A 26,599-nucleotide genomic window follows, 5' to 3' on the forward strand; every position below is an offset into this window, starting at 1 on the left:
TTGTCCTCTTTTCCTATTCAAAGGCTCACGTAATCAGTTTCTTTGTGTTAAACTGTATCTTGTCTTGAGTTCTGCTTTTCTTGTTCAACTAATTTTCAAGGTTTTGATACAATGGCCATCTTCTTGTGGGAGTGGGGAAGGGAAACTTTTTTTTTAAAAAAAAACCCAAACTGTTGTCCAGCCTTCACTGTACTCTAGGAAACAAGGAACTTGTCAGTACTATGAAGGTAGGCCTCCCATTCTTCCAAAATTACCTGTAAGATCGTAATTTTGGGGGGTAACATGTAAAGCAGAATGTCCTGAATTCAGTTACTTAGACTTTTGTTTGTTAGGGCAGCAAGTAAACTTAAAGTTTTTCTTCTGTTTTCAGGATTTCATGTCATCTGTATGTGACAGGCTTTTTGAGGTGTTGTTTCCCGGTTCATCACACCCAACCAGATTTTCTGCACTAACTATTTTAGGATCAGTGGCAGAAATATTTTCTGTTCCAAAAGGTGAGAAGCCTCATTTCTGGGCTATAGGAATGGGAGGTAATGCAGAAGAGTCTTTTATGCCAGCCGGTCAATGTCTGTCAAAGTGAAAGGGTATTCTTAGTCTGTGGCGTTTCCTTCATTTGACCTGAAGGATGGATGGTAAGTTTTATTGAAAAATGAAATATTGACGTAAATACAAATATATGTGGCCTGTTGAGTATCTTCCATAAAGTAGTGCTTTCTTGCATAGCCTGTTTTTTAGCAAGGTTTTTCAATGAATTTTTGTTATTGTGAAGAAAACTTTTGGACAAGATTCAATGTGTTTCATAACTTTACACCCTTTTCCTGTTCTGACATCTTGATAATATGTAACTTAAAATGTTGAGACCGTAAAGACTCTTGATGGAAAAGGCTTGCATATCCTCGTGATATTATTATACTAAGTAAGGAACAATTTTGTTGGACAGTTTATGATGTTGTGCTGCTGTTATTTTAAATTTTCTCCACAATGTTGCAACAACCGCAATTCAAGAAATATCAGTTAGAGCCTTGGAGTATTGATGATCTTGCTAAATCTCGTCTCTGGATCATATGGCCAACATAAAAGTATGTTTTCAGTCTTAAATTGTAAGTTGGTTGTTTTTTTAAAAGGAATGAGACATGAAAGATAGAAGTTGAGAGGGAAGATCTTGGTGGATCTTTTCTCAGACACCTTATAAATCATGAACACATGAATTTTATTATTATGAGTTTGTGGTAAGTTGTGCTGCCTTTTTTTTTTTTTAATAGAAAGTTGTATTGAGAGTTGTTTATAATAGCAGCTGTAGGATTTCAGAATCCTGACATTACTTCTATAAAGGGGATTTAGTTCCTGTTGTACTATTTCTGTGCTGAAATGTGGTGCGCTTGTTTACATCTTAAAATTTTTTGTCTTCTTCACAGCATTGTGTCAGTCACGAGAAGTCGTTACTCCTTTAAATCTAAATTAAAAGCAAAAAATTGTCATGGCTTCCGTTTTAGGGGATTGTTGCTATGACAAAAAGATCCCCAAAATGCAAACCCCAAAACACACAGAAGTTTTAAGCCCTTTTTGAGAGGAATCGTTTTCTAATACTACATACTTCCAGGAAAAGAATTTTTAAGCAAAGCTAAAATAAAGGTTATTTTCAATGCTGAATTTAATGTGAATACGTGGGATTCTGGTTTTGGCAGTAAGTTACTTCCAGTATTACTGAGAATAATTTTTTGGATGTGGCAACCTTTTTTTTTTTCAACAGTAAACATGGTATTTTAAGACCTATTAAGGGAAGTAAGAAATACTAATGCTTTAATTAAAATCTTATTTTAGTGCTTCTTTTAGTATAGCTAAGCAAAATGTGAATGCCGTGCTTATTCTGTAAAGAATTATAGCAAAACTATGTAAGGCATTGATTTCTTTGAACAGGCCAGGCACAAGTTTTTCAGTTGGATCAGGAAATTGATTCCACTCGTGTCCGAACTTTGATCCAGTGCTTCGCCAGTACGTTTGAGGAAGTGAAAGTTTTGGCGTTTCGGCTTTTGATGAAACTACGTGACATTGCGTTTAATTTACAGGTACGTAATTAAAATGGTTTAAAGCAAGTAATTTCGTGAAAGACTAATGTTCTATGTTATACCAGGTACTTGGGTGACGTACAAAGCATAATTACTGAAAATTCAAAGTTGGTCCAAGTCGCCTGCAGTAGTGTTCATTGCTAGCATCTTCTATGTGTTTTTACACAGCTTCTGCCCTTACCTAGGGAGGCTTGTTTTGCTAATGGATGTATCAAAACACTAAAGGAGTTTGGGAAGTGCATTGGATATCACTGAACTATCAGAGAAATATTTAATGCAAGCTCCTTGCTTAGCTGTGACTTCCCTTCGTAAATGATTGAGGCATTTTGACTTGGTTACTCTTGTATATGAAGAAATTCAGCTCTGTGGATTTTTTCGTTTCTGACTGGTCTCAGATTTCATTATCTGATTCTTTTTTGATTTCTCTCAAGTTTTTCCCTTAGATTCTATACCGATTTTTCTGTTTATTACTTCATAAAAAGTTCATAAGTACTGGTGAACAAATACTGCTTCCTGGTAAACTATGTTTCTCTGTGATGTCCATTAGCGGTTGAAACACCGTATTTAAAAACCAAACAAACAACAAACAAAAAAACACAAACAAAAACCCAAACCATCCTCCTGTGAAGTGCAGTATGTTTGAATACTGCTTTATAAATGGCTGTCCCCATCCTCAGTGTGTCTGTAATTGTATCTTTGCTAAATACATACACGTTTTGAGCGTAAGGTGATCAGTGGACAAAGTAGGTGTTTCTTAAGAAATACGTGCCAGCAAAGTTATTGAAAAGCAGGTCTTTAAATTCCAGGGTGCTAAGTAGCTTAATTAAATCAATATGGAAGCACAAGAAAATGAGCAATATTGTGCTTTTTTTCAGGATTCTGAAAATCTAGATCTCCTATTCCAAGCAGCAATGGATCTTAGCACAAGTACCAAGCCGTACGATTGTGTCACTGCTTCATATTTGTTGAACTTTTTAATACATCATAAAAGCCTGCAGCATATTTGTTTAGGAAAATGGGTTGAGCATAACCCCCAGATGGATGAAAACACATCAGTAAGTACAGTGGAGAAGAACACTTTAGCAGGTAAGCTTTTGGGGAAGTGAACCCCTGGGTTTTTTATATTTATTTGAAACCTTACTGCTTTTCCTTAAGGATTTTGTAGGAGGCATAATGAGTAAGAGATGCTTATTTCTGATAGGATTTTAAGTATATTTTCTTTTGCTGTTAAGAAGCCATATGCCTTAGTCTAGTCCTGTTCATGTTGAGGCTATCAGATGTCCTTAGAAGATGGCTTTTATTGTTTGGGTCAGAGGGAGAGTGACACTGAGGCCCTGGTAGCTAGCCTGCTGAAGCTGCGCCCATAAAGTGCGGGAAGGGAACCTCTGCTTCCGCAGAGAGCTCCCTCACTCAGCGCGAAGGCAGCCGTAGTTGGTCTGTGTCCTCTTCCAGTACTTGGTATTTGCAGCACTGCCCCTTGGAGCCATTTTTCTGAGTGGTTTGCAGTCCTGCACATACATTTCTGCAGTAATTGGGCTTTGTTCACATGTGGAATTTTTTTGTTTGTTTAATGCCTCTGGATGAAAGCGGAGAGGCTCTAGGTCTGGCAGATTTGGCAAATTCGGTCAGCAGACTCCCTCCACCTTTTGTAATTTGCAATAAAACTAAAATCTCTAAATTCATTATTTATAATAAATTCTTAGATGGAATTTGTCCCTATTGTATACTTTTTTGTGCCATTATTGACTTGTTTACAGATGCCTGTTAATATTTTCTTCATATGCAGTGAAATCATGCTTTTGAGATGTGTTTTGTTGTTGCCATAAATGAAGCAAACGCATGGGTAACTTCATGTCTTATTGTTACAGAGTATGTCCTGCCGTTAGTTACCCATAGTTTGTTGTTTGGGTCTGTAATTCATTCTGACTCTGACATTGAGGTGCTGCGTTGTATAAATAGAAGTAAAATTGGGCAGGTTCTTTAGTGGCTAATGTAAGATTCAAATATTTAACTGTGACCTTCCACTCTTGAATATTCTGCTGAACTGTTTGTGGTATTGACTTGGCTCTAAGGGTGAAGTCTGACTTTCAGTATGTGGTAGGTAACTCCTTTTGACTTGATCATGAGCTGTGGGATTGTCCCAGGGTATAGGGTCTGGGCTGTGCTTCTCACAGCTGCTGTTTGATTTTAGACACACTAAAATGACTGTAACAAATATTGCTGGAGTTTAGGTAACTGAAAATCAACAATAACTTTTATTTAAATGACAAAAGAGTGACAAGTGTAAACAAGGAAATTGCTGATCATTTTTAATTGAATTGTTGTGTAAACAGGCTTTATTTCTATTTCTTTAAAGCTGATTTTTTTTCTTAGAATATACAATACATGTATGTATGTGTAGTGCAAATCTGTACTTCTTTAAAATTTTAGTTATCAAGCTTTTGTTGGTGAATGTTGAAGAAGAGATATTTCAAGCTAAGAAGTCTCTGCTTCAAGCAGCGGCGTCATTCCCCATGTATGGGAGAGTGCATTGTATAACGGGGGCTTTGCAGCAATTACCTCTGAAGTAAGTAAGACGTACTGCTGAAGAAGAAGTTGTAACTCTGTATTGAAGCGTGATGGAAGAGCTGCTCAGGAGAACATAAAAGCATACAGTGTTATTTGTAACGAAATCCAGTACTGGTGGCTTTTAGACCTCTTGCTGGCTGCTGCGCTGTTTAGCTGGCTGTTGGATGCTTCCTTTGTAAGTGTTAAATGCAGCCTTAGGACTGTTCAAACTGTGCCCTATTTATAGTTCTCATAAATACTGTTGCAGAAGTGTTTGTAATTTTCAGTTTTTTCCTCTAAATATAAAATTATTTTTAATCCATGTTGTGTTGGGTTTTGTTTATGTGGTGTTTTTTTTGTTCGTTTGTTTGTTTTTAAGTAACTTGACATTGGTAGCGGAATGGAAGGAGATGGTGACCAGGCTCATTCTGATGTCGTACAAACTCTCTGCTGTGGTATCACCAGTAGTGCAGAGCTCATCACCAGAGGGTCTTATTCCAATGGATAGTGATTCAGGTAAACGAACAAAACCCCAGAAGAATTCTGTTAAAATCTGAAGCTCCTGAAGTTCTGTATGTCTTACAGTGATTCAGAACTAGAGCTAGCACCCCTCCTTTTTTCATGTTATGTCATAATCTTAAGCCATTCTTTTAACTTCTGATAGAGGTTGTCTTGACTTCTGCACTAAAAAAAAAGTAATAAAAATTTGCAGATTGTGCTTGTTTCAAAACAGATGACTGTAAAGTCCAGTTTTTTCTTCCTTAATCCTCATAATCATTGTACTTTTATATTTGGTTTTTAGTGCTAATAGCTTTCTTTTGTATTTACATACCCCAAATTAATTACATTTGTATAAAGAACTGGAAGTGAAAACCAAAACTATCTTAAATATTCCTCTTGTTTAATGTGTAGAAAGTTCAGGTCGTCTGCAGATGATTCTGCATGAGATACAACCACAGGACACCAATGATTATTTTATGCAAGCAAAAATTTTGAAAGAACACGGCGAAGTAGAGTCTGAAAAGCTGGCTGACAACAGGCCAATGGAAAATGCTTGCACAGAAATGAGAGGTAAATCCAATGTTGTATTAGTAATTAAATCAAGATATTCTTTACAGAGCGGGCATTTTATGTGGGTGATCAAAATTGGAAGTTACTTGCTCCGTATAATGTTTCAGTTCTTCAATAAATCTGTCAGAAGCTAGTTATTCAGGAGCATGGTTTTAAAGAGTAATTCACTGTGTTCCTGGAAGATTGTGGTTAATCTCTCTTAGACACAAGTGAAAATGAGTTGCTCTGATATTGGCCTGGACTCTATTGCCTTAACTGCACAGGCCAGGTAGTCTTTATCACCTCTTCTGTCAAGCAACGCTTTTAATGTGTTTCTTGTGGAAAGCTGTTAGTGTGATTTCAGACTTCAGCGTCCACAAGACTAGCGGAGAGTATGTTCATGCAATAAAACTTGTTGTGTGGAATTACATAAGCAGAAGCTTCTGTTGGAAAGATTCCAGTGGTAAAATGTTAGATAGTATTTCTCTTGTTTAATGAGTAGCAGCTATGAAATTGAGCCTTATAGTGATAAAGAAATCCTAAACGTTGGCATATTTAGTGTATGCCAGAATAAATTTACAGAATACCTGCACATTTTTGAATTTAATAGTTTGTGCAAGCTTTTTAAGTCTTAAATGTTTGAACTTTCTTTCCTCACGTGTTTTTTTTCCTATGTTTAAAATAGTTTTGGTAGGGCCTATGTTTTGTTTCGTGGTCTCTAAATGTGTTAAAGTGGCACTGCGGCCACCAGATGGGGATGTTGCGTTAGAAACGGGATGCCTTTGCCAGGCCCTGCCTATGGGGGCACCTGGGTTCAAAACCAGGTAATGTACAGTGAGTGGTGGATTGATGATCCACGTGGAGTTTGTTGGAGCCGTGCTCCAAAGCTGTAGGTGTTTGTATAGTTCAGTGTGCAGGGTGGATACCAATTAGGACCAAAAGACCTGTATTCTTTAAAATAGCAGTTTCCTGGTAAAATGGTGTACTGCTGCCTGTGCCAAGTGGAGTAAAGTACAGTGAGTGTGCAGGAGTGGAAGCAATTAGGGTCAGAAAAACTGAATTAGCTTTTGGGCTAGCAAAGGTAGACATTTTTGTCGTCATTAATTGTGTTTTATAAGAAGATTAGGCTAAATGCAGTTTAATTTACAAGTCTACATCTGAGAACCTTGGGTTACACGATTACCTTTGTTGATTTTTGTTTTTAAGGTGAAGAAAGGCAAACATGTGACGTCACAGCTCAAATGGTTCTTGTATGTTGCTGGAGAAGCATGAAGGAAGTATCTCTGCTGTTAGGGACACTGTGTAAACTTTTGCCTTTGCAGGCTGCATCTGAACCTTCAGATGGGTTAATTACTGTAGAACAGGTAGGGAAGTAATTTTTATTATAAAACTTTCACTTTCTTTGGGATGATTGTGGGGAGAAGACAGTTTTCATAAAACTGTTTTTTCTTAAATCTATATTCTGTAAGGGATTTTTTTTTTTATTGCCATGTCCTTCTGATGGTTTTCTTGTTTTATTATACTTGGTTAAGGGGCTAGTTTTTGATAAAGTGGTGTTCAGAAGGCATAACTATAGTAATAACAGACAAGTGAAAAAATTATTGTACATAGGTGACGAACTCAAGGAATATTCTAATTGTATTGTGTTATTTATAAGATGTATGCTGTGTTTAGAGATACCAATGCCTGCCTGCCTGCCTCCCTACACCCCCCCCCCCGTATATATTAGGCATTAATAGAGTTGCTAAAAGTCTTCTAAATTGACTTCATATTCCAAGTGTCTTTTTGTTTAATTTTGAACACTAGCTGTTAGGATTTTACTTAAAGCTCTTCAGTGAATGGAATTCATAATCAGTAATTCTGGAAGTCAAACATGCTGACTAGTTGTAGTCTTGTCCTCTGTAGGAGACTAAATTATGAATAATTTTTATGTTATGTGACTCTTTTTCCTCCAATTTTTTCATTTAAGAGATCAGAAATGTTAATATGCCATCTGGGTCTCTTGTAGAATGTTGTGTGCAGTGTTTACAAGAAATTAGATTACCACAGGCATTTATTTGGGAAATATTTTTTGTTTATTAAATTTCTGTTTTTAATTGATGACCTTTTTCATTTCCATATGGTTTGAACAAAACCAATCTCTACATGGAAGACTGAAATATGCAAGACATACTACTTTTTAACCTCTCTTTTCTTTCCAACAGAAAATACTTACTTGGTTTTCCCTTACGTGTTAGAACTTTCCATCTTAAAATAAATAATAGTATAATGTGTTCCAGATCTCATTTCATATGTTACCTAATGTTGCAGTGCCATGGGAATAATATTAGTATCTTTATTCTTGCGTTGTCTCTAGCCTTCACATTTTCATCTGGTTAACAGCTGTGCTTGTATCGTTGCAGAGGTCTGGAGGGTAGATGAGAGAACAGATATGAGTTTCCACCATTATGTTCCTTAATCTGCTCCAAGTCAAAAAGGAGTTGGTATTTTAGAATGAGTCAGCTCTAACTGTAGCATTTCTGTCTTTATTTAGAAAACAGACATTAGTAGTTGCTCTTTCAGATGTGCTATGTTACTGATTGCCTATAGATGCCTCGTTAGATTCTTTATGCTTTTGATGTCTTCTTGTAAAACAGAATGCCTGCATTCTAATTTGAAGAATGCTAATTGATGAGAAGTCAGTTTGAAATCCTGGTTTTCCCGAGGGTTGCAAGGAAATACACAAGGAAATACAGTTTGCCTGAATGTATAACAAATATTATAGGAAAAAGCCTGGGCAGTTTCTCTGCACTTTTTGTAACTGGCATGACCCTAATGAAAAAAAAAAAAAGAAAAGAAAAGAGGGGATTTCATCACAAACGACTAGAAATGTCAATACTAGAACTGCTGTGGCTTCAAACTTTCTAGTGTTGACATATAAGAGAATGGGATTTTGGTATCTTACACATGTAAAGCTTTCCCGTGCAGTCTTTTGCTTTATTTATAAGTATTAGAAGAGACTTAAGAATACAGAGGGGGAAAATTTAAGAGATCATACTGCCTTGAGTCAGGGCTGAGGAATTGTTGAGAGAAATCTGGTAGCACCACTTGGCCATTCTGTGTCATCCTATTGCAAAACCTTCCTTGGTTTGTACCTTGCTGCATGTCTAGGTCAATAACTACGTTAAATTGTACCTTATGGGATCAGTGTTATTGTTGCAACTTACTCACACAGAGATCATGGTGAGTGTTGAATTTATGCCTAGTCTTTTGATTATTTTTGACCCCTGTTTTTAACTGAGCGTGCAACTAAAGGCAGTGCCTTTAAGAAATGGCACAAGAGAGCTGTGCTTCTTGGTAGACAGTGATGTTAGCTGGCTACTTGTGGCAGTAATTCTTGATTCCTCTTTGTAGGTGTTAATGCTGTCTGTTGTGCTATGTACCTATACAGCAGAAGTTGGCAGAGTGGCAGCTCTTGTTTGATACTTCTCTCTCTTTTTTTTTTTTTTTTTTTTGTTACTAGGAAGTTGGGGCAATGTCAAATTTGCATGTTCCTTCTCTTCTGAGTAAGAGGTTGGGTTTGCATGGCATTTGAATGCGACTGTGCACACTGACTGTAACTTCTTCAGCTCCTTGGTGTGGAGATGCATGTATAGAGGAGTCTCAAAATACTGTGTTTGAACTGGCAGTCTTCAAAGACTTCTGATGTTATGATTTAGTAGATATTTTCTTTGGGATTTTAGGTAAAAAGTGAAGGCAAACAAGAAGGATTCTGTTTGTTTCCTCTGAAAACCAGCATTGTCCCTTTCTTTTCTTAAAATTTGAGTGTGTTCCTCTTGGACAAATAGCTAATTTTATGACCGTTTTTTTTTGTCTTTTTATTAAGGACGTAGCCCTATCCCTGTAACGTGAAAAATTGAGTATAATATTTGTTATCCTTAAAGTAAGTGCGTTTTTTTATGGTAGATCTTCCAGTTGTTTTTTGCTTTTGCCAGTGGCCTTTCCAACTGGGGGGAAGGACTGCTGCTTTTAACTGTGGAAGTATCTTGCATATATAGATGAATTGTCCATACATAATTTCAAATAACTTTTTTCTTTTTTTTCTGTTTTTTAGGTTAAAAATATTGGGGATTACTTTAAACATCATCTGCTGCAATCAAGGCACAGGGGTGCGTTTGAATTGGCATATGCTGGCTTTGTGCAACTTACGGAAATGCTTTCCAGGTAGAAGCTGGGCAACTTGTTATGTTTTTAATATAATAGTTTTACGAAACTGTGGCATTGATCCTGAAACTGGCTGTGCAAGCAGATACTTGATTTCCTGTGGGTTTTATTTGAGTTTGGTGTAGACATGATTATGACATTCGTTACTTGACGTCTGTGACTTGGACTGTGATACTCATAGTTAGAGATGGTGCTTAGGCATTGAAAGACGATACAGACGTTTAATGCTTGCTGCATTTTTCTCCATTTCTGGTGTGTTAGTTTACTGAACAGCTCTCTCTTGGGAAAATTAGGAGTGTAGAATTCTTCCCCCCCCCCCCCCCCCCGCCCCCTGTCCTTCCATGGCCCTTTATGAAAATGAATGCCAGACTTTGTTTCAGCCAGAATGTTTTCCTGGAAACTTTTATTACTTGCCACTGAGTTGTGTATTCTAACATTTGGAAGACTACCTGACAGTGCGTCACAATATGTGATATGCAATCTTTTTAATTTTTTTTTCCTTTCCCCTTGTAAATTTATGCTTTCCTAGATGAACTAAATGAGCAGAATTGTCCTGAGGTCTGGGCAGGGGTGTTGGAATTTCCATTACATGCCTAGTTACCTATTTCAAGTGTTGGTAATGTGTCTTTGTGGTATATAGTGATTATATCATACCCAGTTTTTAATAAGACAAATCAAAATCTCTACTGACTTTGTGGGTTTTGTTTGTTTGTTTTTAATGTAGTTTTTGGAAAGACCAGTCAAATTTTCAATTTGAAGTATGTGTATTTTCACATCAATGCCAGGCTAAGTAACCAATGTTCCCTTTTGCCTCAGTGGGCTAGTTTGAGGCACTGATCTGTTTCTTGTTTATTTTGGGGGTGTGGAGGAAGGAAGATGGGGTAGTTTTGTTTCGTTGTTTTGAGTGGGGTTTTGTGGGGGTTTTTTGTTGGTTTTTTTTAAAGTAAAAATAAATCTGGTGATGGAAACAGTTCAGGTGTTTTCCGTACAGACCAGCTGCCTGACCAGGTTCACTGTGTGACCCCTCAGACAGATTTTTCCCAACAGGACTGAGGGGTTGGTGTGGGATGTCGGTGGGTTAGCTGCATATAGGTCCAGCACTGCTACAGAAATCAGTATTTGACACCTTATGGGCTTCGTTCTGTATGGCAGTGAGGTGTTAAACGATAAGCCTGGTTCTGTCGATGGTGAGTCTGTAGAAAGTGCATTATTTCCTTTCACATACTAGCAATGAGACATTTTAAATTGGCCTCAGTAGTTTGTTGAGAGCTCAGGCAACCTTACTTTACACTTGATTATTTACTTAAAAAGGAAAAAAAGGTACTGATGTATGGTACTGTTCTTGCTTGTCTTATTGCCTGGCTATGTACATGATATATGTCTGTGTAAATCTTGTGTTCCTTTTCTATATTATGAAAACTTGGTTCAGGAAGTTTTAAGGTGATGTATCAGGTGATCGCCTGGTGGCACCCTTTGTGCTGGCTTGCTATTAACTTTCCTGCTGGGCCAGATCTTTTCATTTTTCAGTGAGGGGAGCATTGAGAGAGCAGCTTCTACAGTGAGAAAAAGCTTGCCAAGATGAGTGACTGGAAACATATTATCATGGACAACAGCTGAGGTGGTCCCTCTTTTCTGGACAACTTTCTAGAGAAGTGGATGTGTTGTCACATCAATTAGTGAGTCTGATTTGAATGGGCTACAGAGCAGAAAGATTATACTTTTGATTTTTCTAAGTCAAGTACAAAACACTGTTCTGCTATCTGCTGCATATTTCTGCCTGCTGTTTATAGATACTTTAGGACTCTAAGCACTGTTTCATTCAGTCTCCCAAATTAGATGCTGCCTTGCAATAGTGGGGTTTTTTAAATTAAAAAAAAATAAAACAACCCCCACTCCAACAGCAAAATCTGTCATTCTTTTCAGTGCTTCTCTTGCAGACCTCTGACATCATAACTTGAGACTTTCTGTATCATTATCTAAACTTAGTTCTGTATGTGAAACTTTTCTTTTTCCGAAGGCAGAATTAAGTTCAGATAACAAATTGAATAAACAATATTCACAAGTTAAGGCAGTTCTTTTGAGACACACAGTGACAAATTAAAACGTGCCAATAGCTAGCATTCTCATGTCAAGCAGCATTTCTTTGAATGTTCATTAAATTAATATAGTATTCCAGATAAAGTAAGCTGTTAACAGTACAGAATGCGTAGAAGCAATTGCTGAATATTGAAGGATGTTGTCCCTAGGTGTGTTGGATGTGAATATAAACATGTGTTGATATAAAAAAAATTCAATGGTTAAGTTATACCATCTACTTCCGTTTCAAAGGATTTATTTCTCCCATCAGATTGAAGAGTCTGGCCATCAGAGTAATACTGTTTAAAAAAAAGATAAAACTCAAACCAACCTTTTACTACCACCAGCCTTTTTGAGGGGAGAAAGGGGGTGATCCAAACAGATACAGCCCCCCTAGTCTGATCTCAGTCAATATGCAGGACTATCTAGAACAAACTTTGTAGGAAAGGCAAACTAAAAAGCAGAAAATACTGGAAAACATATAAAACATGCTGTCAGTTTATAGCAGACTCTCTATGTGGCAGACTAGCTGTTTTTCTTTGGTCTTCAGTTTTTAAATTTATTTTAAAAGCTGAGGCAAATAGATTAGAGCAAATCTACCCAGACGTCAGAGAAGTTCCTGATATGTTTGTTCCCTCTCCCTTTTTCTGCCATTGTATATAATGGAGCACAATTCACTTAGGAGCAGCTTTATATTATGTTGTAAAATGAAGAGCCAAGCTCAAGAGAGCTCTGCTTCTCTGGAAGTTATTAAAACATTAAGCAGTGTATATGTATCATTAAAAAACAAACAAACAAAAACCAAACCAAAACCCTGCTTGCATTTAAGTAATTTTCTTCTTCTGAATAACAGTTCTCCAAAACAGTTTTTTGATGGTGCATACTGCTCAGTATTTTTCAAGCTAAGGTATTTCGAGTAGAACAAGTGTTCTTTTGGGAAAAGCCAGTTTACAGCAACTCTGTGGAAATATAATTGTTCAATGAAAGAAGATACTTGCCGGGAAATATGGGTCTCAAGGCTAATATTTGTGTTTAAAATGAAGGAGAAAGCGAGACTGATACCAGAATAGCCAGTGACTCTTTGGCTTGGTGCCCCTGGGATATGAGGAGTATCTTGGGACTCTTCTCCAGAACGGGCAAGTTAAGTCTCTGGGTAAATGCAGGTCTGAGTGTCCTGGAGGCTTCCCATTCACCCTTCTGCAGCTGAGGGGCTCCGCTCTGCAAGTAAACCCAAACTGCCCTTCCTCTCTCCGTAGCTGCCACGTTCATGGACAGTCTTGATGCATGTGTACCAGAATCTATATTGATTTACTGCTGCGTCCACAAATGCCAGAGGAGGAAGCCTTTGTCTGGGGCAGCTTATAGTAAAGTACAGCTTAAACATGCTGAAGTGAACAGAGTTGAACTCAAGACCTACAGAAGCATCCTGGACACTTCATTCTTTCAGACACAGCGAAAAGTGTGTCACTAAGACTGTGTCAAATCCCTTTACCCATGCTTTTATGAAAGACTCCAGTGGAACATGGTCCTTCACTTTTCTAGCCAAACATTTTCTTAAAACTGTATGCTGGAATATTTACCACCTGAGCTTGCTTTTAGCTGTACAACCCTTAAATGCCAGTCTTTATAGGAACCAAGAATAGACTTCTTTCTAGACAGAGCAATGGTATTCAGACCTGTCTGAGTTAGTGGTGAAAGAAAAATCTTTCCTCCACAGAGATTTCATAGGAACCTGAGGAAATGTGATCTCTGTCTTGACATTTGGATGTGAATTGCTGAGTCTGCTCTAAGTATGCAAGTTACTGTTCTTCCTTTTCCCTGTTCATATTCCTTCGGGGGGTGTAATGCTCCCTTTGTCGTGCCTGCTTAATGTTGTCTGTGGCTACACCTTCAGAAAACCGTGCAGTTACAAAACAAGCCATGTTCATGTCAATGAAATAAGCAGTGTTTGTTTAAAAAACATTTTCCTGTCCTAGGCCCCGAGAAATTACAAATGCTCATTTTGTCCAATAATGTGGTAATTAGGGAAAGTACCTGGAAGCCTCTGGGCATCTATTTTAAACTTGAATCTCCTGTAATCCTTATAAATACCCAAACAGTTTCTCTGTTCCAAATGGTGTTTGCCTGCTTTGCTTTTATTTTATTTGGTAAAGTGTTTCTGAGAGATCAAGTAGAACATAAAGATTTCTGGAAATCTCAAAATCATGGTGTTGCATGCCTATGGCTGTAGTGCTTTGCTTCACTAAAGTTACAGAATGCCAGGGGAAGGTTTGGGAAGAGTTATGTCATGCAGTGCAATGTGTTTATTTAGGAATAATGTATTTTGAACATTTAAAAATGTTCAACTTGAAGCTTAAATTAAACTCGGCGAACACAATTTTATGTCTATGCAACAAGTTAGGACCATGTCATATAGTTTTCTGGAAAACTGTAAGGATAAAGAAAAAGCCTGCTCTGAGTTTTATAAATGTTTAATGTAGTATCAGTGGAAAATATAATCTATACCTAGTCAGCATCTGATCTTCTGTAATACTTCTGTTGGGGAACTGGGAGTAGACCCTCCTAATCCTCTGCAGTAAACTCTGCTTCTGACTCATTTTCTTGCTCTGAAGTGACTGTAACTCTTTGCCTTCGCAGGCCCCTACGGTCTGCTAGGAAGACTTGTAAAATTGAAGAATCATTGCTGGACTTCCTGGTGAAATGTACTAGAATTGTCACTAACCTTTCAGCAGAAGTGTAATCACAGACATGAAGAAAAGAGTCTAAAATGGAGACAAATAAATTGGGGGGGGGAACCTGTTCTTATGTGTTGTGATGCTTGTAGAAGTATGCTATATAATGAATTACAAGATAAAATATTAAGGCACTGCTCAGTTCAAAGACTGCCATGCTCATTTTGAACTCTGTTCATATTCCTCCCCCCCCCCCCCCCCCCCCCCCCATTTCTTTTCCTGCTTGGTAAGAGCGAGATAGGGGTAATGATATTGTCTCTGAAATTCTGAGGCCACCCAAGGTTCTCTCTGCTCTGCTTTACTGCTAGAGAAACCTCAAAGCAGCACCTTTCTCAAGGCACCTATATAATTTGGAAAATTTTGCTTCATTTAGAACAGCTGCTGTGAAAAGGAGGATGCAAGTGGAAGGACTTAATTGTTTCAGAGGAGTTGTTTTTTTTAAAAGTAGACATTTTCTAGGGTGACTTATACCTTGAATAGTAATGTGTTTCTGAGGTTAGATTCTTGTCTCCTTATTTGTATGAGAAGTGCCAGGGGCAGCATGGAGACGAGCGTTATAAAGAACAGGATCACATTACTTATGTGAAAAATAGTAATACTAGAGGTCTGTTGAGTGAGGAAAAATGGTGAAAGAAAACCCCTTTTTCCTCACGTAGGGACTGATTACTGTGATTTGAAACACTGAATTCTGGATACACCCATGTAGAAAATGCTTCTAGTCACGTGAAGTTTATGTTACAAACCACTGACACCCAGGAAGGCCAAATCCAAGATTGACACTTTGTTCTTAACACACCATTAATTTTGGATGGGAGAAAATACAGCCATGTGAGTTAGGGAGAGGGGTTTAGCCTTAACTTTGAATTGCCTGGCTTTTTGTACTCATTGAATCTGACCACAGAAAGGGTGTTGGGCATGTATGAAGTTGTTAGAACTGGTAGATGGACAGAGAGAAATTAGTGGAAAAACACAGTACTGCCTCTTAAGTAATTTGTGTATCAAGTTACTGTGCTATATTTTAATTATTAACTCTATTTGTTTGGGCTGGTAAAAATAATTACTGTTTCATTCTGGAAAATGACATTTGAGTGTGGGACCACCATTTTTACATTGTAAAGCTTCATTATTCTTAAAATTTAGGACCACCTGCTTCTTAAGACAATATTCTTCTTGCCAGACCATGAGGAGATGGAGCTGCCAAATTTAAGGGAGTAGTCATCTCCATTGCAAAGTCAATAGTCTCTAATGTTTCTAACTTTAAAGCAGTAACTCTTTCACCTTTTTTTTAAAAAAAAAAAAGGAGAAAAATTGCCTTGGGTGACTGAACAAGGTAGTATTACTTGTGGCAAGATCAAAGCAATACAGTTTTAAGGGAGTCTGAAGTTTACTGGATTTCAGTATATTTCTCCTCTTTCTACTACTACTGAAAGGGGAAAATCCCCTCAGTTTATTTCAGAATAAAATATTTGGTATGCTACTCTGCAGCTTTAAAATATTTCCTTAATGCTTTACTTCGTGTTCTGTACCACAGCATATGTGAGTATGTCTCGTGGGATGTTTGTTTTAATACTAAGATAACATAGTGAAGAGAGATGAGCACTGTTCTTTGCCTGACTAAACTGAGACACTTAAATTCTGCTTAGCTAGGGAGGTAAAACCAGCCACAGGCATGATCAGAAGTAGTAGCTTTTGCAGTACATGTTGACATGGGTGAAGAGGACTGCAAAGTAGAGTCTAGCTGCAGAGACCCATAGAGGAGATCCATGAGAAGTTTTGGGTGGTCTCAACCCTAGAATTGTGTACCCAAAAGCTGGCAAAGGAACACATCCTGAAAGTCAGCAGGGAAAGCTAATTATCAGCAACAGAAAGAGAAAAGAACTCACTGTTAGTTTCCAGATTAATTTGGATGCTTATGTCACAGGCTTGGGGCAGGAAGTGCCGTTTCTTTTATGATATGGTATGACGTGACGTACCCCTTGTGAAGAAGCCATGTTTCTCTCGCATTCTGGACTGATGGTTTCACATGCTGGCGGCCGTTTTGAAGAGGTGCTGCCCTTCAAAAATGGGGAGGAGGCCTGGCAGCAGCGCAGGAAAGCTGTGATGGAAATCCTGAGGGAATTACTGAAGAGTAAGAAGTCTGCTGTGTCTTCTGCTGACCTGTCTGGCACTTCCCGTGACCTCTGTTTTCTGCCTTACTAATTTTCTGTTTATTCTGTAAAAGAAGGAAAGGAGGGTTTCACTACAGATGAAAACCTCATTTGTTGTTCAGGATCAGGTTTTTAGCCTCCGTAAATTCTTGCTTTAATAAGAGAAGGGTAAAGAAGGAGAGAGTAGATGTAGGCCTTCCATTAGATTTTGGTTTTCATATCAGTACCTGCTGCCTTTTAGCTTTTCCTTTAAATTCTTTATTTCAGTCACCTAAGTAGAAAAACTTGATTGTAGTCTTACTGTAAGGTCTCACTACTTAATCACGAATATAATTACAGTTTATATTTCTAGGTAAGGCAAGCCCTGCATGGTTGAGATAATTGCAATTGTATTGCCCACAGTGATTAATTCTTTCTTCTACTCTGACTCACGTGTCAAACCAGCGTGGCAGGTTTTAATAACAATGTCCTCTTAATAGAAATTTTCATAACAATGAATGATCCTTTTGGAACATCAACATAAGATTAATGCACTGGTCTTGCACACTGAATATGGTACACTTCATTGAACTGATCAGCACCAGCAATTGAAGTAGACTTGAGTTCTTGTCCTTGGAAGTCCTTTGCTTTCAGGCCATGCTGAGTTTTATAACTGCAGAGGAGGAATATTTGATGATAGGAGAGCAATTTGTGTGCTTTACTGAAAGTTTGACTGGTGTGTTGTTTTAAGAAGAGCTTGTTTTTCATTCCTTCTGCTCTGCAGGGGTATTTACTTAATATGTACTTACTGTGAGGGGCTTTCATTCTGTTTTGTGTGCTTATAAACATAATTGTGTATGTTAGTCAATGTGAGGGTCACCATCAGCTACTGTGTGACAACAAAAATACGAATTTGTGAAGTATCACTTCTACACAGTGACTGATGTGCATATGTCTTTGTTTTCTGCTCCAGAACAGGATAATAGTTCTTGGCAGAAGAGAACAGTTGCAGTGCTGAAGCACAGAATCCTGTTTTCTGTTCAGTAAAATATCTTTCGCTCGTGGCACTTAATAAGTAGGGTTAATATAATTTGTACCAATGTCAGAAAAATGTACAATTCCTTTTTAATTTCTGTCTTATTTATTAAAAAAATACGTGTGTGTGCTTGGAGGTGTTCACATGTAGGAAGAAATATTTCTTAAAGTCACTAAGTGCTTTCTTTCACTCTGTCCTAGTTCCTTATGTATTTGTTTTGCGTTTCTTTTGTATTTGTTTCATGTAGATGTAACAGTGAGAGTCTACGCAGGATGCCAGAGCAGTGGCTAAGCTGTGTGTTAGAAGAAATCAAATCTTGTGATCCTTCATCTACGCTATGTGCAACCAGACGTAGTGCAGGAATTCCATTCTACATACAGGTACCAACTAATGCAACTAATGTTATTACTTCTGACCTTTTTTTTAACTTTTTTTTTATGTCCGTTCTGGTGAATACACTTATGTATTTATTTATTTTTCTTATTTCAACTCCTTTTGGTCAAACAGTTACTTTTTTTTTTTTTTTTTTAATACAGACTTTGATTGCCTTTGTGCAACCAAGAAGCCACATGTAATTAAACCATGTTTGGCACTGTTTAGCGCTGCAGTTGTATTGACTCTTGAGATTTTTGGCTTGAGGTAGATTTGAATAGCATTTCAAAAGACTGAGCTTAGTCTCTGTGTGGCCGCTGTAATAATTCTGGAAAACTCATAAATGAGTTCACAGGTTAAATAAGGCTCTGTTAACCATGTCACTGTGTGCTTCTTCCATGCAAAGTGGGAGGGTGGTAAAATACGAACAGATGATCATAGAATGGTAAAACTGCGGCCTAGAAAATACTACAAAGAACTTGGGAAGTCCACTCAACAGTAACAAAGCAGGATCAAGTAACAGCCTCACACGAACTGGTGTTGACTGACAGTCCTGAGTGCAATGAATGAGTGTGTTACTGAAGACTGAGTATCCCGCAGTCTTCCTGCTCCCCACATTACCATCAGCTCCGTACATCCCAGCCTCCGGCTTCTGCCAAGTTCAGAACCGACAGCTGATCGCCTGGCTGGCAGTGTTTTATCTCTGCTCGAAGTACCACCCCCTGCCGAGTGCCTCGCAGTACTGTGCAGCAGCTCATCTGCATCCTTGTGGGGTCAGTCACTGCAGAGTAGGTCCTGCAGGTTACACTTAATCTGTTTCCATTCCTTCGTTCCTTAAAGCAGCCATGATTGCTTTCCCTTAAATTAACCTCCATCACTTTAATTTTCAACCAGTTTTCTAAGATAGGAGTCCAAGATTAACTACACGGTTTGTAACTTTCTCCACTTGCTGAAGTACAGTCTCAAGAACGTTCCAAGAATCTGAGGGACTGCTGGGAGCAAGCTCTCCCTGCCAGAGTAATTCATCTCGCTTGTTTTCCACTCCAAGTTTGCCCTGAGAAAGTTGAGGCAGCGTGCTTCTGTCTGACCTCTCTTCTGTCAGTCACAGCCTGCTCCTGGCCTCGCTAGATGTGTGTGTGCTAGGCAGCAGAGGTCAGAAGTGGGGCATTGGTTTTAGAGACATTTTTCCTTTCCAATTTCAGCAGTTAAAGATCTTGCCCTTTTGCATCTGTAAGTTGTCTGCAAAAAGAATTTGATGATTTCATGTCTTCTAGTTTCCCCATTCACACCACAGAGCTTGAATCCAGTGGGCATTAGGTAGGGTAAATCCTGAGAATATGAAAAACCAAATGTGCTTCATTCAATTTTTCATGTAAAAAGATTTGCTGTCTAATGTAAGGACTGGGTGGACCCAATGGTATCCCATTGTAGAAAACACACGTAGTCTGCACTTCGCCTACATTACTGAGTCTGTATGGCAAAGCTTGCACCTTGCCATAGCTGTTTGGGTAAACAGGTCAGATGCTTCTATTTTGACAGCTCTGGAAGACTACGAAGTCAGTCTAGTCAATTAATGAGAAGGTTTGAAATGAACGTGGGGATTAGTCTGAAATACTATTTTCAAATTGTAATTTTATTGTAAGGAGAGGCAATAGTGTTCTTTTGGCAGTAGTTCTGAATGTGCCTGTAGCAGTCAGTAAAATGGATTAAGCCTTAAATAGCGTGTTGCATTTAGATAATAAAAATACAAGTTGTAATGCGTATCCTAACAGTACTGTAATAAGGTTGTGTTGTTCGTGAATAAAATCGAGACTCAATGTGGTCTCTTTGCCATCTGCTTCCTGTGACATTTATTCTTGTTTTACTAAAAGACATCTGTTTTAATGATAATATGTAATTTTTAAGGTTATGAGCATTTTAAATGACGTATTTAAAATAGAAATATTACTACCTAATAGTACAAAGGTGCAGCTCCAATTAGTGGGTGAGGAAATGGTGGGAGAATACTAGTTACAGCTTTAACATTTTTAAGGTATGACATTTTAATCTTCAGTTCATTCTCCTCTATTTTATACTTCATGAATTCTTTTTTTTTTTTCCCCCTTCCCTCTCTGTTTCTCCCATTGTTAAAGGTACTGATAAACTGACAGTGAATCCTTCTGGATTTCTGTCTAACCTCTATACTTCATTTGGCTTGCAGTTGATCCGTTTTGTTGTTCTTATGTGATGCAAAGTACTATTAAATATCTTGTTTGAATTGATGCTGAACAGGCTCTGGGCCCCAAAACACAAATGGATAATAACTTTTTATTGGAAATAAGTGATTTATGATTATTCATTTGTACTAAGTTGGACAAATTCAACAAGAGCTACCAGACAGAGAGAGAAAGACTGGTTTAACTCCAGTCCTGAATTTTAGAGGACTAATTAGGGTATTTTCATCTCAGCTGGATGTTCTACCCATTGAACTACTATTTGGAGATGGATGCATCTCTTCTCTCCTTTTATAAATGTGCTGCTTGTTTTATTCTGTTTTTGCAAACCAGCATTTATTCTTTGGCCAGCCCATGTCATTCTAAATATGCATGTTATTAAACTAAAAAGTCCATACTAGGAAATGTAAGTATGCATGTGGCAGGTACTTTTGCTGTAATAAATCCTATGGGTTTTTTTGTGTGATACATTATTATCTGTTATATATAAGCAAATTTTCTTGGGCAGATGGATAGTGTGTGAGCAAAGTTTTCTTACTGAAACGTTCAATGCTAAGAACAAAACTATAGTGCGTGAGCAAAGTTTTTTTCCTGAAACATTTCAATGCTAAGAACAAAACTAAGTTAAAACTGAAACTTACTTTTTGCAAATTTCTCTGTAGTCCTTGTGTATGGTCAGAAGCTGGGCTGTAATATGGTAAATATGGGAACAGGATCGGAACTGGTGGCAAAGAAAAATGGCTAGAAACACCTGATTTTTTAATTTTTTTTTTTCTCATATTATTTTTAACTTTCTGCAGGCTTTGTTAGCTTCAGAACCAAAGACCAAAACAGATTTGCTGAAAATGACAATGAAAGAATTGATATCTTTGGCTGCACCTTTGAATGACTCATCAAGTGTAATTCCACAGGTAAAATACAGCCTCTCGTCAGAAGGCGAATGTCAAAAAAGTGTTTGTGTTACTTCAAACAGTTAAGGAAATTTGTGTGTGTGTGTTTTAATTAAGCTGTTTTGGTTTTATTATCTATAGCAAGATTTTAAAAGGTGTTTGCATGTGCAGAGGTTATGAAGTCCCTGGAATTTGCAAGTGCAGAAGATACTGAAAAATCGATTTGGCATAATTTCATAGTTGTTTTTCTAGTACAGCAAATACAGTCATATTCATTTTGAATTTATGTGATCAGTTTACTGCCTGTAGTGTATTTCTAAACAAATAGATGAGTAATCTCCTTTTTACAAGGAAATTAATAAGCAAGCATTTGTTTACACTTAGAGTAAATAAATGAGTTGCATAAATCATATTGTATGCAGTAAAATACTATATGAAAAGTGATTTTATGCATACTTAGTAACTTCTAAAACTTAAATATATATATTTGCAATGCATAAAAATTTTATTTTAAAGTCAAGATCTTTATCTTCAAAATGTTGGTATCAAATACTTAAATCTTGCTGTTCGTAAGGGCAAGCCATAATTTGTTGACAATACATAGAAGTATGTTCTAATGGCTCTGCCAGATCTTCTGCTGGTATAAATTTATGTAGCCTTGTCAAAGTCTGTGAAGCTACACAGATTACCACCTTCCCCTACAGAGAGCAGAGAAATATCAGAAAGTGCTCCATATGGTAAAGCAAGCCTGGCTGTCAGTTTTAGCTTAATATCGTCCTCCTGTGAGTTGTAGTTTATTTTTTCTCACAGTATCTACAGCATGTCAAGAATGTTGGAAAAGATGATTCTAAACTTCGAAATTTATTTTTACAGCCGTGATAAGCTAAGGAAAAAAGAATGCTGGCCTTCACTTGCAATGCCTGGAGTGTATTTGTTAGAGGCATATATTTTTAAACTGTAATTGTTTTTAGCAGTGTTCACTGCTGCACTGACTTAATGCATTTTTTTAATAGCAGTATTCTTGTATTTAATATGGAAATAAAGTGGTGTGAACGTGCATATGGATTATTTTTGTTTCGTGTGTTCACTGTTGTAATTAACATTAAATTTAAGATATTTTCCAATGAGTATGTATTTTTCTTCTATTTCTTCTGCCCCCACAGGTTCATGCTTTAAATGTCCTTCGGGCACTGTTTAGGGATACTCGTTTAGGTGAAAACATCATGCCTTATGTTGCAGATGGAATACAAGCAGCAATTCTAGGTTTTATGTCACCTGTCTGGGCAGTAAGTTGATTCTTAATTTTGCCTCTCTAATTTAACAGGATATAGAGTGGTGCTGTTCAATGAAGCTTTGGTCGCATTTATAAATGTCAATACCACGATTTCTGGAACGTTACATGGTGTAATATTTTAAGGTACAATGAAGAATAATGTAAACCTACTAAAAAAGTAGTAGTTTTGGTCACATTTTTTGGTTTTGTTTCATTTTTCGGTAATGTGAAGAGCTGATTTTGACAACCAGTAGGGACAAAGATTACCTTATAGACAAAAATCTCTCTGGTTGTTAAATTTTGGGACATGCACGTAGGTAGTTAAGGAGTGCATTTACATTCATTCTCACTGTTACTTCGCTTTTCAATGAAAGAAGGTATTCCACATAGTATATTAGGTAGAACATTTCATGATCTGCTGTGCCTAAGGGTGAATGCTTTGAATCACTAGGAATCTGGATGTATCCCTTATGTTAAAGATGGACAACTCAAAAAAATCTGAACTTATTATTAGTGCCATCTTGATTAAGAGGAAAGATGATTAAATGTTTCCATGTGCTGACCTCTGAACAGTAGGCGCGCTCTGTCCTTCTCTCAGCTGCTGTTCTTTTCAACTGTACATTAGTGGCTGTATTTAAAACAAAATTAGTACATTTCAAAGGGATTTTTAAAACATAGTTCATCTTCTTTTCTTTTTCCTTAGGTAAGGAATTCATCTACACTTCTTTTTAGTGCTCTGATTACAAGAATTTTTGGGGTTAAAAGAGGGAAAGATGAAAATTCCAAAAAAAATAGGTAAGCTTCACATGGTACCAATTGTAAGTTTGCAAAACATGACCTTAGCCAACAACAATTTAAAAATGTTGCTTGCTTTATGGATGTATTTGAATCATGATGTTACAAAAACATCTAGCTTTGCTTAAACTGTGCTGCCAAGAAATAAGTGCTAGGGCCAAAAATATCTGCTGTTAAGCACCGAGAGTTAATTTGCGCTCACGTGCGATTTCATGGAAGGGAAATGTTGCTGAGAGGTTTTGGGACTGGGGGCTCTTCCAAATGCCCAGTCTCTCTTGTGGTCACAAACCAGCCCTGTTGCTCTTAACAGCAAAGACAGTGAGGTGAAGGAGAAGAGAAGCAGTGGTCACTGTTATGAACAATGTGCGTTCCCTTACCTCTAGAGCAGGCCTGGAGGTAATCTCACTCCTACTAATTCGAGATTTTTCCCTTTAGTCTTCTTACCCTAAAACACCCTGTCCCTCTTTCATATCTCCTTCTTCCAAGCTCCAAAAATTGCAGCTTGCGAAGCTTCTTCTCTTCCAAGGGATTCTGCCCTTGAACTGCTCCAGGTCCTGTGCTATTTCACTTTCTTATGTAAAACCAGTTCTCCTCTGACTCTTGAAACTCCTCGGTCCTGAGCATTCCTGTTTCTCTGCGCCCTCCAGTTGCTGCACAAGCACCCCTATGTTTTCTTTGGCCTTCAGCCCCTTCCTTAGCTTCTGTAGCAAATGAAGCATGCCCATGCCCTGTGCTCTGTAGCTAAGATTCCTGCTCTAGCAGGGATGTGAAAATAACCCTGGATGCAGAATAAGCTCATTAAGAAATACTCCTGGGTGAGTCTGCGGGGGCCATAGAGTGGTCACACTATAGTTATTATGATAAACATTTCAGAAATTCCTAATGGATTTCCAAATCACAGACGAGGTAAGCAGTTTCTGAAAGAAGGCCATCGTTACAATTTACCTTCAAAAATTCCACCTTTTTTTTTTTTTTACTCATTATACAGTGGTTCCTTAGCTAGTGTAATTTTCATGCACATTATGAGAAACTAAATGTCCTGGGAAGATACTAGTATTTCATCTTTTAGATGATAGATAGATGCCATTTTAGATGTTTGAGATAATTAATTTCAGGTGTCATTTGAAAAATTAGCTACTATGCATGTATGAAGGTGAGGAAGAAATACAGGTGGGAGATTTCCCTTGGAAAAGAACTCTCCCCCCCCCCCCCCCCCCCTCCCAATTTGAAATGTCATCTCCCATACTGCATGAAGTTATCCCTGTATTGTCATAAGCCCAAATCACTTCTCATGCAAATCTGGAATTCACTCCCATAACCCCTCAAACCCAAGCAGAGAAATGCAAAGTGTTTCTCATTTCTTGCCTGCTCCCTTTGTTTTTGTAACAGCATTTAAAGTTGGGTTTTTTTTTTTGATTTCGATATTGAGCACTTATTGAAAGAGATAGGTACCTCAGCTTGTATCCTAGGGAAAAACTTGACACTAACTTCTGCAGTGGGAAGGCAAACGGATTTCTCAAATACATGCAGTGTGATGAGATATGTAATCTGAGATTTCTGTTTATGAAGAGCCAGAAAGTAATGCATTTGAGCATCTGTTGGGGATGGGCGATACCAGAATGCAGGAAAGCCAACTTTTATATAGTGGAATTGAATTAATTAAAAACAATGTTAATTTTTATGTAACTGGCGCTATCGGGTTGCTGCTGTGAAGCTTTTTGTTTACAGTAATTTCTTTGTAGTCATTTTGACCAAAAGATGTTAAAGCTGGGCTGGCTTCTTTTTCTTCCTCTATTCATTTAGCAATTTTGCATTAAACTTTGTATGTAGTCAGTTCTACTGTTTCCCACATGTAGTGGTCAATACCATGAAACAGTGAATGGGAAAACGCTTCTAAAGACAGGTCAGTGAGAGACAGGAGCTATGAAAACGGGCAGAGATTTGATTTCAAGTTTCTGACTCCTGTCTCTACAGGAGGTACTGGTTTAGAAGGAGAATGGTGGTTGTTTGGCTATTTTGTTTGTAAAGCTCCTTCCTCTGAGCCCTGCCGGTGGGTTTCAGGTAGGCTGTGTTTGGGAAGTCCATGTTTCAGTGGTTTGGCACACCACGAGGTGTCACCGTTGCTGCGCAGCTCCCTGCAGCCACCTCCCTGGGGTGCAGTTGCACTTGGGCACTTCTCTTCGGGAGAACTAAACTTGTTCAGTATTTTCACGGAACAGAATTCATATATTAAACCAAAGTAATATCTGCCTCCTCCCCCGATCTTGCAGTTTACTTCAGAAGCACCGGCTTTTTAGCAACTTGCATCTATAGGAGCTTGTGTGAAAGTCGTCTGGGTTTGAGCTGCTTGTCCTGTTGCCTGCAGGATGCTCTGCTTCCATGAAGGGGCAGTCTGTCTGGGCAGAGACAGAGACCAACTCTCTGGTGCTGCCATTAGGACCTTGCATAGGTTTCCAGTTTGCCTGATTTTAGATTAGGGGTTTAAATTTGTCTCTTCTGTTCCAATGGGGGTTACCTTATTGCTGGGCTATTCTGGGAATCTGTCTAAAAAAAGGATGGACTTTCTGGTTGTTTTCTCAGGAATTGTTCCTATGAAATTGATACAGTTGGGATGGTAGAGAGTTTGTGGAGACTTCCAGAAGAAAGCTTTGTTGGAACAGTACTGGCAACTTAACTCCACTGCTGTGTTTCTTTAACATACTTTGTGTTATGTTCCCCTTTTTTTTCTCCTATTTACCTCCACTAAAAATTCACCTATAGCATCCTTTATACAAAAATTATAAGCCTATCGTGTCTTTTGCTGCTTTTAGTCTGCTGATGTTATTTTCCATACTCTATTTATGTTAATTTTGTACATTATAATTGCCATGCAGCTGCAGTGTTTACATAGTGAGAACACAGTGGTGGTCCATTATTTGATGGTCTTGATCAGTTGTGAAGCATTGGATTGAATGACTGAATGAACTATAACCTGTGTCTGATCAGTAACCTGATTTAATTTGTTTTTTTTCCAGGCATGTGTAAAAGAATAATGGGTCTGGGTTTTTGTTTTGATTTCTGGTTGGGTTTTTTGGGGGGGAGGGTTGTGTTTTTGTTTTGTTTTGTTTTTTTTACCTCCAAATATCCGTGTGTCATTTGGGGTGTTTGCAGTAGAACTGTTTTGAAGTGGTCCCCTTGCTCCACGGCAAAGAGAGTGAGGGGATGCCTGTCTCTGCTGACA

General features: G+C 37.9%; 1 protein-coding gene across 2 annotated transcripts in view; it reads left to right on the forward strand.

Annotated features, from left to right (window-relative positions):
* THADA (THADA armadillo repeat containing) overlaps positions 1 to 26,599 on the forward strand; it is a 164,248-nt gene that overhangs the window by 12,733 nt on the left and 124,916 nt on the right. The window contains exons 14-25 of one of the 2 annotated variants that reach the window (XM_086460579.1): positions 371 to 494; positions 1,918 to 2,066; positions 2,942 to 3,152; positions 4,497 to 4,632; positions 4,993 to 5,129; positions 5,526 to 5,684; positions 6,870 to 7,027; positions 9,757 to 9,866; positions 18,084 to 18,216; positions 21,222 to 21,332; positions 22,475 to 22,597; positions 23,288 to 23,379. In XM_086460579.1, the coding sequence (XP_086316705.1) occupies positions 371 to 494; positions 1,918 to 2,066; positions 2,942 to 3,152; positions 4,497 to 4,632; positions 4,993 to 5,129; positions 5,526 to 5,684; positions 6,870 to 7,027; positions 9,757 to 9,866; positions 18,084 to 18,216; positions 21,222 to 21,332; positions 22,475 to 22,597; positions 23,288 to 23,379 (1,643 nt within the window). Of the gene's footprint in view, positions 1 to 370; positions 495 to 1,917; positions 2,067 to 2,941; positions 3,153 to 4,496; positions 4,637 to 4,992; positions 5,130 to 5,525; positions 5,685 to 6,869; positions 7,028 to 9,756; positions 9,867 to 18,083; positions 18,217 to 21,221; positions 21,333 to 22,474; positions 22,598 to 23,287; positions 23,380 to 26,599 lie in introns of those variants that run through there. The other variant, XM_086460580.1, reaches the window with a different exon arrangement.

This window comes from Leptosomus discolor, chromosome 2, assembly GCF_034619465.1.
Source record: "Leptosomus discolor isolate bLepDis1 chromosome 2, bLepDis1.hap2, whole genome shotgun sequence".
NCBI lineage: Eukaryota > Metazoa > Chordata > Aves > Leptosomiformes > Leptosomidae > Leptosomus > Leptosomus discolor.